Source organism: Falco punctatus, assembly GCF_963210335.1.
Source record: "Falco punctatus genome assembly, chromosome: 5".
NCBI classification, from domain to species: Eukaryota; Metazoa; Chordata; class Aves; order Falconiformes; family Falconidae; genus Falco; species Falco punctatus.
Window position 1 is genome coordinate 49,353,954 of NC_137584.1, and position 13,038 is coordinate 49,366,991.

A 13,038-nucleotide genomic window follows, 5' to 3' on the forward strand; every position below is an offset into this window, starting at 1 on the left:
TTATAATAACCAGTTGCATTTGTATTTGCTCTGCATTTTAAGTTTACGAGGGCTGGAATTCACAGTTTTTCTCAGCATCAGTAGTTTCTCATTGCTCAGTGAAGGTAAATCTTAATTTTGCTGCCAACATTGTCCAAGCAAGTAGAGATGTCAGGCAGAGCTTCCTTCTCCAAATCATTAGTTGTTCAGTTTGCAGGCATCTGGAGTGCTGGAGGTGAACCTTAAGATATCATGTTATTTCTTCATTAATACTTACTAAGCCATGTATTTTTCTAAGGAAGAATAAATAGCTCTAGATTTAAGAGTTTGGATTTCCTTAACAGCATTAGAAGCTTCTGTTTTGTATGCGTCTGTTCATCTTGCCGGGATTGGCTGTTTTCTCTTGTGTTAACAACTAAGCAGAGCTGCTCACAAGCTGTAAGGCTATTATCTTTAACTGGCATTTACATGTTTGTGCTCTGCTGAGTGGAATAATTCCTTGCTTTTTAATATGCTGGTTTGTGGCATATAGCATAAATGTCACGTCCCTTTCCATTTTATGACCGAGAAAAATGAGGCCCAGTTTATTCATTTGTAACACTCACGTAAACCCTTATAATACTTGACCTTTTTCATTAGAATTGATTCGTATTTAACACTGTAGCAGTGTGTTTCATATCCAGCCTTTTTTGTCTATTTCTGCTTTATGAACATCTTAGGTAGTTACCAATCATATGAAGCTGTTAATTGAGAAAGCAGAGCCTTTCAGTTTACCAAGAAAGTTTGAAGACAGAAGTTGGAGTGACAAATCAGGTTAAACATACCGAGTCAGCCTTTAGTAAGGAGTAGATATGTGTCTATATATATGTGTATGTGTGTTTATAGATGGAGGTGTTGGTTTTATGTTTGTCTACATTTATCTGAATCTATCAAATAGATGTCTACATACATCTAAATATTGTTTCATGGCTAGAAACTGAGCTTTATGTTGATATAATTTATTGCTTCCTACAGTGTCAGCATAGAAGAGAATGAATGTGTATATGCAGAATTTGTCTTCCAAAGACATGTAATGATTTTTTTTTTCTGAAGCAGTAGGATTCAAAAGTACCCTAGGATTATGCTCCTTAAAAGGCTCTGTAACTGTATTTTTTTTGTGTGTTATTATTTGCTCAGGTCTGTATTAAGTACCCATTAAATGCTGTTAAGTGTTTATCAAAACATAAGGACTTACTCAGAAGCACAAATGTGAAAACAAACACTGTTCAAATGCAATGTCAACTTATTTTGGGAATACAACTGTATCGCACTAAGTAAAGATAGTATCGTGTACCTTTTCAGATAGCAGTGTGTTTAGTTCTTGGTATTCTTAGTGGTGCTCATTAAATCAAGTTATTTCTGAAGCCTTATCCTAAGAAAGTTCAATAACTTTACCTTGAATAGCCCCATTGGAATCTGAAACAGATTTATGGAAGAAACATGTGGTCCAAACAGCTGTCACGCAAAACCATTTTAAAAAACCCTGGAAGTCTGGTGAACTCAGAAATCTGTTATACATGTTGGTTTGACTTTTTTTTTTTTTTTTTAATGAAGATAGTACTAAACACATCCTTCAAGGAAAACCTCTAATCTGGGTCTTTAACATAAAGCCATAGCTAAAATAAACTGATGTGCTTGGACAGATGTGCCTTTTTAACATAGGACTTCAAATGTATAGGTTGCCTTTCCTGTGGAATTACAAATATTTTGATATCGTACGTCAATGGAGGCAAAAAAAGTCACAAAACCAAAACAGGATTTGGACAAGGATCAGAGAGTGAGAGAGAGTCAGCATGAAAGCATCTGGTTTATGATCTTGGATTTGATTAAAAAATTTAAAATTCTGTCAGTGTAATCTCTCCAAAGCAATATTAGGAAATGCCAGAATGTTTCCTGACAATCACTCTGTTTCCATTCCCTGGCATACTGTGACGGGGAGCAGGGGGCCAGGCTGCCTGGGAAGAAGCAGAGTGAACCGTTCCCTCTGGTGTTTTCCAGCACTGGGGCATTTCCTCCGCACTGGGGACACTTACCTGACCCGCCCTGGTCTTTTCCTGTCTCATGAATGAGTTAATCTCTCCAGGAAATAAAAGGAAAGGGTTTGCTTTAGTAAAAAGAAGAGGGAACCGATAGCGCAAAGGGTAACAGAGCATTTGGATGACATCTACCAGTTTTTATACCATGTGGTTTACAGAAAGCTTCTGCAAGATGGAATAGATTATTAAAACAAAAACAAACCCAAACCAAAAGTAGTACAAGCAAGTTTTACAAGACTGAATTGTAACATTTGAAAAACGGTTTATGTGAATGATTTTGCTTTTTTTAATGGTTTTGTATGGCAGTGTAAACTCTTAAGTGGAAAAACAGGTGGTCTCGAATAGAGAATATTTTGAGTGAAGCAATAAGGAAGTGAAGGGTGTAAATATTTCAACATACCATAATGGATGGATGAGAAGATGGTAGACATATGTCAGAGTTGTGATCATGACATATATAAATAAAAAAAGATCAAAACCTCCAGTTTTTAGTAGAAGAGTCACTAGAAGGAAAAAAACCCTTATTTTTTCAAAATAAAATACAGCTTCAGTTGGTACTGCTCCATGTGACAGTGGATAAATACATGCTTACTGGTCTGACTGCACAATTTATCACAATAATGCTGCTAGTTTTACAGTTCACCTCAGCCATGCTTTGATTTCTTTAAAAGTTGTAAGGTTTCATTGAAATACTCCTTTTTTTTCTTTTCTATTTTTTCCTTTCTAAATAAGAATTTCTTTGTGGCTAATTTGCAAATGCCAGTTAAATCATAAGTTTTAATGAAGTATTCAGAGAGCATTTTTCAAATAAACAGCATTTTATTAATTGTTTTCCATTTTTTTTTCTTCTGCCTCTCATTTCAGAACGGTTTGATCACCACTGTCCCTGGGTAGGCAACTGTGTGGGGAAAAGAAACTACAGATTTTTTTATATGTTTATTTTATCTCTGTCCTTTCTGACAGTCTTTATATTTGCATTCGTTATCACCCACGTCATCCTTCGTAAGTATGCTGGTGAAATCAGATTACGTATGTAGCCATTTGCTTGAGTTCTTTATTTTTAAGTTAATCTTTTGATCATTCAGGGTTTATTTATTTATTTATTTATTTGCCTTTTCTCTGAAGCTTCACAATCCCCAGTGAGTCCTGTTCTGGTCTATAACAGACCCTGGTCATGATAGTCATTGATCTAGTGCTGGCTTTATCTTAATACAGTGTTAATTTTCTTAATGTTTTTGTCCTTTTACGGATGATTTATTGGAAAAGCAGCACACATACTGTATGTCTAAATATACAGATAGTATTATTTTCCCAAAGAACTTTTGTGTGCTTTTTTACCTGCAGTCGTGGGTCACTTGTTGTCCAAACAAACAGGTGAATTACTAGGAAATAGATTGGAGCTATTCTATACTTTCTGTTGTTTGCTGTTTAGTTTTACATCTTTATCTACCCTATTTTTAACACAAGTTACTTTCATTTGCATAGACATTTCTGAGAATAACCAATTCATAATGGAGTGAATCAGACAAGCTATAGAAATACGAATATTCATGAGTGCGAGATTGATTTTTATTTGTATTTTGGGTTGGATGAGATCAAGACTCTTTCTGGTACTGTCTTTTTTTTTTTCCACACTTCAAACAAATTTTCTTAGCTCCTGTATTATGATGATGTTGTAGTTTATGGTGATCGGTTATATGACTTGTCTTTAAAGATCTTTTGTATGTCGTGGAGGTTTTTTAACCCATTACCATTAGGAAGCTTTTCACTAATCTTTTCACTAATTATATAGGATATTACCTTGAAGAATATTTCTTTAATCATTTTGAAAATGTGATCTTTATATTTCTTTGTATTCTGTGTTACAACAGTAACCTGATAGAAGTAATATTTCAGTTTCTAACACATTTATAAAGTTAACTTAATAATAGCAATATTTAGACAACGTTTTACTGAAAAATATGCCAGATTGTGCTCAGTTTCCTAAACTGCTTCCACTGTGCAGGGAAAATTAGTATTTTAAAAAGCACAACTCCTGTTGATATTTGTCCTTTACAAAAAAAGGATGGGAGCATTGCGTGGCTCTCCTATAGCTCAGAGATCTAGCACATAAGCTAGAACTAGGGGCACCTAATTTTGAGGGAGTCTGGATCAACAAGTTGTTCTCACTGCCAGATGCAGCATTTCTAATACCAGCTGAAAGAGCAGAGATAAGATACACGTATTGTTTGAAAAGGGAAGAGTAATTATTGGAAAGAGAACCCTTTCCATAAATAGTTCAAATCCTTGACATTTATTTGAGCATACATGACTATGCACATACGCATGTTTTACATGTAAAAAGGACACATGGGATTTTTTCTGTCATCTTACTTTGCTAGAATTCAGTAGTTGAAAACATTACCAGTCTGACAATGTAAAGCTACTTTTGAAGCTAGCTTGTCTTTATTTCACAGACTACCGCACTTTTTTTTCTTTAGTTTTAAGCATATGAATTACCAATATTCTTCCAATATTTCATGTTCTCTCTGTTAAGTAGACTTACCCAGTGGATTTTAACTTTACAGTGTCCATGCCTAATTCTAAGCATGAATTAGACAAAGAGCAGAGAAATGAAATGTGTGGTTGAGAAGCGCTTTAGCATTGTGTAGGTAACACAGAAAATGTACAGTGAATGTGAAATGCTAAATTGTCTAAGAATATCAGCTGGGAAATATTTTTGCTATGGAGGTTTATCTAGTTTGGATGAGACAGGAAAAACCTCCTTAGTTCTGAAGATTGGTTGTTCCTCAAAGGCAATGGGAGCAGGTAAGAATTGTGATTAGTTCCTCGATGTTTATTTGCTCCATTTGAGCTTCAAGCCCAACTTTCAAATTTATCTACTGTAATCTTAGACTGTGTCTAAAAAAAGAATTGTTCACAAACAAGGTTTTCTTATATTGATCGCTCCACTCTCTCTGTGCCCACCACGCTTCTAGAAGTCCTCATATCTACCTTCCAAATAGGTACCACTCAACCATTTTTGTTCTGTTTTGCAGCCCTGCAGGTCTTCAGCTGATGCTAACCAGTAAGCAGGATTCTCAGTTACTTAATTTGAACCTTTGCATTTGGCACAGACTGCTTTGTGTTACCATGTCTGAACAAAGTCTCGGTTTTCAGACTTGGGATGGTGATCTTCCTGCAGTGTTTCAAAATAATCCATATATATTTCCATAAGTCCTGGCAAAATTCTTGATTCTAGAGACCTGCTGATTTAGTCAAATCCTGTTCTTATCTTCTTGGAAGACAATCCTAGTAGGATTACCTTCAGCAGCACTTTATTCTAGTTATCTTGTGTTAAACTGCCTTCTGATAATATTCCTTTAGGAAGGGACTGAGGGATATTTATAACAACTTATAAGCATTGACATTAAAAAAAAATATCCTTTTTGGTTCATCCTAATAGAGAAGTTCCTTTTCTAAGCTTGTTGATTACACAGAAATATTTTTTTTTATTTATTTTTAAAATGTCCCTTGATTTAGATGAATTTTAAAATTTGTATCACTTTTTAATACATCTTGCAAGCTGGCGTTTTTACAATTTTTTGGGCCTAAGAAGTGATGAGATTTATTGGAAAAATGCCCTTCCAGGATTAAGACGACATGCACATAATATTATTGAAGATAATAAAATGAATTTGTAAATCAGATACTTTAAAGGTATTGTCTTGCAAGATCTTCTTCCATATCCCCAAGCTTAACACATTTTCAGTAGCAGTATGTGTCTTCATGGTTACTCAGCTCTGTTTGAGGCATCAGTATTTCAACTGTTTGTTGCAGTGAGGAACCTTCCCCTTCTGATGTATTGGGAACTGCTTGGAAGAGTGTCATCAGCAGTAGGGAATAGACATCACACCTACCTGCTGCCATTGCCATTAAGGATCCTAAAAATAGTAAGAAGGTAGGGGAAGTTCCATTAGTCTTGTACCTTGAGGCTAAGAAACAGTTATGAGAGTCTGAAAAGGCTCACAAATATGAGGTAAGTAACTTTCCCTTTGTAATGGCAAACAGTAAAATTGGCCAGGCAGGTCTAAAGAATATATATCTGTGTACACACATACATATGTATTTTTCTTTTTATTTTAAAGACAAGATTCTTTTCTCTTCATACAAATCTTCAGATGAATTTAGCTAAGGAGAACATTTTTATTGTGACCTTGCAGACTTTCAACCTGATGCATTTAAATCATTAAAATTATACAGTAAAATATGAACTATGTGCCTATAGCTATGTGAGAATGAGTCTGTTTCTACAAATGTATTCATTTGTTGCAATCAGCAAATTGTCGAACTACCCTTTTTGATTAATATCTCATGGTTGTGGAACCCAAGTGGATGCTTCTGCATTTCTTATTCATTGGATCATGCTGCTTTTGAGACCTTTTCAGCTAGTAGATAATCTCTTATTTGCCCAGAGACAACAAGCACCTATAAGAAAAACCTGTGCAGGTGCAGTAGGAGCAGGATTATAGTCTTTGGCTGCTTCCAGACAAAGGAGGGAAGCTGAGAATCTGCATTTATAACATAAATTTTCCAAGTCAAAAAGTTACTCTGAAAAATATTATTTCAAATTTTGGAAGTAGCTTATTATTTTTTGTTTCCATATTAGGTCTGAAAAGAACAGGGGTAATCAGAGATCTTGTTCATGGGAAAGTATGTGTGCATCAGTTTGGTATGACTGAGAAAATATTCTGCAGATGTTAGACCTGATAACTTACCCATTTTTTTTTCTGATATGGCTGCTGCTGAGCAGTATTAGTAAATCTATTCTATGATTACTTGGTTATCTTCAAATATTGTGTTAACTATGGTGAAAACAGCTTATAGTCCAATTTCTTACTCAGGTGGTATTTTTGGGTTCTGTTTCTACAGGTTCTCAACAAACAGGGTTCCTTAATGCCCTGAAGGACAGTCCTGCAAGATATCCTTTCACTGAAACAAATTGTAGATCTTGTTGCAAAATAACGAGATGTGGTTTTGCTTGTTTTCATGCTGTTGTTGGATGTGTGCATTTGGGACTTTTATCAGTTAATGGTTTCATCACTTCCTGCACAATAGGATTTCTCGCCACATGTTGGAGGTAGGAAGGAGACTGCATAGCCTGGCCTGGTTTTTATTCTTCATTTTTTGCAGAATAGTGCTCTTGACAAAGGTCTGTAGTTCCCATGTGTGATGGAAATATGCTCCATATATTTGTGATGGAATTCATATGTGTGTGTATATGTATCACACTATAACCATGCTGTGGTTTAATTTAAAATATTCAATAATTCCTCTGCTTTTACAACCGAAAGTATCCAAAATGGCTGATTCTTGTCAGGATAGGAAGAGTAGATTGTGGAACAACTGAAACCGTAAGATGTCCCTGAAGAGTTCAGTTCCTGAAAACGTGCTTATGCTGATTTACTGTTCTAAGAAGTCATTTTCAGGTATCAACTTCTGTTAAGTTACATAAAAGTGTACACATGCATACACACAGGGGCTACTACTGCTCATCAGGCTGGAGAAGACTGTGGAGATCTCATTGTGGTCTTTTGAAATATAAAGAGGGCTTATAAGAAAGACGTTGAAAGACATTTTACCAGGGTCTTTAGTGACAGGACAAGGGGCAGTGGTTTTAAACTGAAAGAGAGTAGCTTTAGGTTGGCTATAACAAAGAAAGCTTTTACAGTGAGGGTGGTGAGGCACTGGAACAGGTTGCCCAGAGCAGCTGTGGATGCCCCATCCCTGGAAGTGTTCAGGGCCAGGTAGATGGGGCTCTGAGCAACCTGATCTAGTGAGAGATGTCCCTGCAGGCAGGTTGGCTTAAATGATCTTTAAAGGTCCCTTCCAACCCAAACCTTTCTGTGGTTCTGTTCTGTAAATACTCCATGTTCTTTTCATCACTTCACAGGAGCTTTCTGGTATTTTCTACTCTGTGAGAATGGAAAAGCCTCCTTCTATCTAAAAGCAGCTAACATAATGGGAAAATGTGAAGCTGATGTAATTACTGTTTAGTTTCTTCTTTACATTTCTGTACAGACTGTAAGCTTCCCACTCTTTACATATATGTTTTGAATGGTTTATATCTGAATAAACAGTTTGCACCTCCCGCAAAGATACTATTAAAAGAATTCTTTCCCATACTTGTGCCAAGGACAAGTCTTTTGTCCATTGTGCCTCACGCAGTTTGCTCTTTTCCACAGAAGAGTAGGAAGAAAAAACTTACTCTGTCATGTGTAGTTGTGCATAAAAACAGATCTCTCTTTCCAGGTAGTTTTTCAAAGTGTCATATTCTCCAAGTTCTGCAGATACAGTTTTCTTTCTGTGTGTGTGTTCATCAGGTAGTCACTGAGCTGTGAACTCCCATTTTTAAACAAAGCCACCATTCAGATTTTTTTTGTACAAATAATTTTACAAAGCACAAACGAACTGTGCTAAATGGCACAACAACAGCTTCCAATTAAAAGAATTACAATCACTTCTTAGAAAAGATGATTCTTTCAGACTATTTTCAAACTGAGAATAGCTTTCAATTATCCTTAAATCAAAAGGTAATTGATTATGCATTTGAAGATCCTTGTACAGGAACAATGGGCTGCTTATTCATAATTTGTATTCAGGGATGTGCTGCTTTGAAAGGCTTGGTAGCGCATCTTGTAGAAATGGCCTGGTTTGATAGTGATATATTAGACAATTTAATAGCTTGGTTACGATTCCTAACAGCAAAAAAATTATGTTGTCCAAATAGTGTTGGGAATGCTTCCTTGGTGCAAGCCAGTCAATTCAGGCACAGAGAACACTGCCATTTCTATCTTGCTAACAACCCCATGTGAGATGCCAAGGGAGCGTTATACCATATTATGATAGTAAGTAATACTTTGTTGAGAATATATTGCTTTTTTTGTGTTTGGTTTTTGATTAATGGACTCATGTTTAATTAATGGACTCATGTTAAAATAACATAAACCACCCCTGCTGTTCTAGAGATCTTTTTGGATCTTGGTGCGGGAAAGTGAAAGAAGTCTCTTTCTTAGGAAGAAGACTTCCCTTTCAGCGGGAAACTGAAAGATGTTTTGAACTGAGTTCCCTCTGTTGTCAGTAGGAATTAACGGGTGGAGGGAGAAAGTCGCGTTTCAGCACTCTCTGGAGTGTAATGGCAAGGAGCGTCCTGTTAGTGGTGTCCTCAGTCATCTGATGAGGTTGCAGGGAGCCCTTTTCCCTTTAAGGTTCCCCTTTTCTAAGCTGGTGATTCTGCCTCTTAGTCTTGGTGGGTAGACTTTGCCCAACAGTGCTCATCTACAGCCTTCCTTACTATTTCTACCCTCTCAAAGCCCAGTTTGTGTTGTGCTTAATGTTTTGGGGCTGTTTCCTTCTCCTACACCTTTCTGAACCCTATGCTAACAAGAGTCTGCTTCCTTATCCGTGCTCCCTCATTCTCCTTGCTTTAGCTGTGACTTGCACAGTCAGCTGAGATCCAGTTCCTGTCTTATGTAGGTTTGACTCCACATAGTTTGAGGAGGAGATGAGAGGGGTAGTAGTGAACGTGCTGCTCAACAGTGCACTTCAGTCGTCCTGTTGCTTCTGGAACAGATTTGCTCAGAATGCAAATGGCTCTTTTCTGGCTTTTAAACCACTCTGAGTAAAGTAGGTTCTAGGGGACATTATATGGACAATTCTGGCATTTCCCAGTTCTTTAGCTGAGAGCAGACCTGCAATACAGAACTCTTCACTGTTAACTAATATTAGGATTATTTATCACAAATACTTATGTCCATCCATGCATTTTCTAGTCTGTGTCTCTGCAATGGTGAGGAGCTGTCATATTTCTTTTCTATTGAAAGATTCAGTGATAAAGATGGTTTTGTGTGTGTTTTAAGGCTGTGTCCTTGTTGTGGAATATTTTGATTTGATGTTGTCTTGGAAACTGACTTCACTGAAGGTTGGCGTATGGTTAACATACAGATTAATTTTTATTCCTATTCTATTTCTGTTGTCTTGTTCCTACTGATTGATTATATCTGTTTTTCTCGGAACCAAAACCTTTTCTGCTGTTGATTCATGTTCCCTAAAAAAAATTTACTATTGAAGTGTTGTAGGAAATAACAGTCTCAAAGCAGATGTATTCTGCATTCATGACTATTGTGTGTAAATAAAATTGTATATAAATAAAAAACTATGGCAGGAAGCCTTCTATAGGAAGTTGCTCTTTATGCTTGATTATATAAAGTTTAGAAGCAACTTTATTGTCTTATTGCTAAGATCATGACTCCTTTGGAGTTAGAGGAATGATAGAACCTGTTAGTAAGTATGCAACACTGAGCACTGACTGACTTTCCTAGTACACCACTCTCACTTTCAAAGCCTGATTACTACTTCATGGCATTTGTGTTATGCAGTGTGTAAGGAGTGAAAACATGGGTAGTTTGAACAAAGTTCTAGTGGTGCACAGAAACAAGCACATGCACACCTTTGCTGCCCTCTCGGAGGTGTGAGTGCATTTACTGTATGATTACCTGTGCTGTTCCCAACAACATGCAGGTGAGAAAGCACCCCATGAGCTCACGTATAGGAGTATCTGAGTGCCCTACGTGCAAGCCCCCATATGTTGCACCCCATTGTGGCAGTCTGACATCGGGATGCAGACTAACAGCATTTGACAGGGCAGGTGCTGTCTGTGCTAGGCAAATGCCAGCAGAGTGACTTGTGGCTGTACCAAAGCATGTTTTGACTGCTTCTGTTCTCACTTCAAGTTCTGTTCTGCAATTTTTTGTGATTTTCTTAGAATTTGGGCTGATGTCGCCTTCAAAAAGTCTTCTTGTAATTCCTCAGTTACTCTTTAATAGCAGCACAGTGAGTTGGGCGTTGATAGTCTTCCTCTTTAAATGGTACATTTAAATGTACATACAAATGCTGCAGAGTTTTGAGTATTCAACCCTGCCCCAACTATTCACACTCACGGGCTTAACAGCAGTTGTTCCCCAGGCTGTTTGCTGGGGCTGGGCCATTCAGTTGTATTACAACCCCCACAGTTGTAATGTAGAATATATCCAGTTATTAGAGGGACTTGAGTAAGTGTGCTTTATATTTTACTTGGACTCGTGCACTTTGAGGCCAGTGTTAGGATCCCTACCAGCATCTGAGCTTCAGTAACAGAAGAAAGACAGGAGAGTCTAGCAGTTAGGACATGACTGAAGTGCCGCTTACTCAGTTGTTGTTGCTATACTTACGAGCACAGATCTAGAACCCTTAGTCCTGGCTCAAGACTCCCATTGTGCACTAAGTATTTGTACAAACATACCTCTTCAGTCTTTGCTCTTTGGCTAACCTTGGCTTACCTCTCTTGTGCTTGACCTTCCCCTCACCCCATCAGAACTATTATTTGCTGTTATTTGTCAATTTGCCTGTCTTAATACAAGGACTTTTACAGGGTGAACGTGAAAATTTGCATTTCAGCAATTAAGATCAGAACCGCTCATCGGTAGTTTCTAGCCTTTTTCAGTCTGCAGGCCCTTAAATATTTGCTTGTGTAGATGGTATTCAGTGGCCCGTACGCTAAAGCCTAGTGACAGTTGGCTTGCTTTTCTGAGTTTCGTTTTTGCTGTCCCAGGGATCTTAAGGGACTTGTGGACTGTAAGTTGACTACCTTGAATTTTGTGATTGTAAATACTTGTTATTGGATATAATTATTTTTTCCCATTTGTATGTATTTCCTTGACTTTCAATTACTGTGCTGGAAGCTGTGGTGTGTTTTTTCTCAGTATGGTCCATTGTTGGCCTCTCAGGTTTTCACACGTATTTGATCAGCTCCAATCAAACCACAAATGAAGATGTAAGTTCATAGCATATTTCTACATATATGTTTCTAAATAGTAACGAGAAAGTTTTTCCGTTATTTTTACAGAAGCCATACCTATCTGTGTAATTTTGTGAATGTCTCGGTAGGAAAGTAGTAGTAACTTGGTCATGCTTGATTCAAAATATCAGAAGAGATCTTTTGAACTGTATTTCTTGTGGCTTGATGATGTGCTGGTTACATACTCTGTCCAGATCTGTATCTTGAAATAGGAAATATAGAAGAGGCAACACAAAGAAACAAGTATATTTTATACAATAGGAAATTACTAAATAATTTTCAGTATCTGTTTTTTACTGGGAGTCCTAAATATTCTTGGACTCAAAAATTGTACTGTAAAAAATTTTAAGTATGTTGAATTCTCAAAACAAAAATTTCATCCTTTATTTTTCCATTGAAATTGCTTTGTCTCATTCAGTTCTAAAACCTCCGGCAAGGAGCATATAATTACCTTCCTCATTTCTGCATATTTCACACATAATTTCCATTGTTTTGGTGTGGAATTATGTTTAACTGTGTGTAGAGGTTTCATGTGTCCTTCCCTAACTAAAAGGAGAAATAGAAAGCGAACAAAAGGACAAAATAAAAACATCTAGGTAGCTGATGGTATAGAAAGCTTGTTGGAATTTAGCAAGTAACCTAACAAATTACTGCAAGCTTAAAATTATTGTAATTCTCTGTTGTACCTTTTTTCATAGGTATCTGGCAAATACAGAAGTAGCATCTTTGGGAGTGTCAGACACATGTTTTATTACTGTTTATGGTCACAGTTAAAAATACAGATTTTACAATAAATACCAATCAACCAAAAAAACAACTTACCAAGCAGGCTCAGAATGAATTGTGTCTCAGCATCAAGTATCCAAGCAAGTAGCTTGACTTTGAAGAAATCTGCCTTGTTAGTAAGGCAGATAAGATACTCATATTCCTCAGTTATTAGGTTTAGACCAACATTGTCTGTCTAGATGGACCCGCTGTGCTTCCACTGTCCCACCTTCCCTCAAATAAGTATTTCTTTTGCATTGTTGAAAGTCAGGTAGCAGGGAACTGCAACAGTGTGACATGTCTGAATTTCAAGTAAACTGTTTGGTAATTTCATTTAAAGCATGC

At 36.9% G+C, this 13,038-nt stretch overlaps 1 protein-coding gene across 4 annotated transcripts in view; it reads left to right on the forward strand.

Moving 5' to 3' along the window:
• ZDHHC14 (zDHHC palmitoyltransferase 14) overlaps positions 1-13,038 on the forward strand; it is a 113,722-nt gene that overhangs the window by 85,549 nt on the left and 15,135 nt on the right. For all 4 annotated transcript variants that reach the window (XM_080389090.1, XM_080389092.1, XM_080389091.1 and 1 more), the window contains 3 exons: positions 2,919-3,056; positions 6,966-7,014; positions 11,802-11,904. In XM_080389090.1, coding sequence (XP_080245216.1) covers positions 2,919-3,056; positions 6,966-7,014; positions 11,802-11,904 — 290 coding nt within the window. The remainder of the gene's footprint in view (positions 1-2,918; positions 3,057-6,965; positions 7,015-11,801; positions 11,905-13,038) is intronic.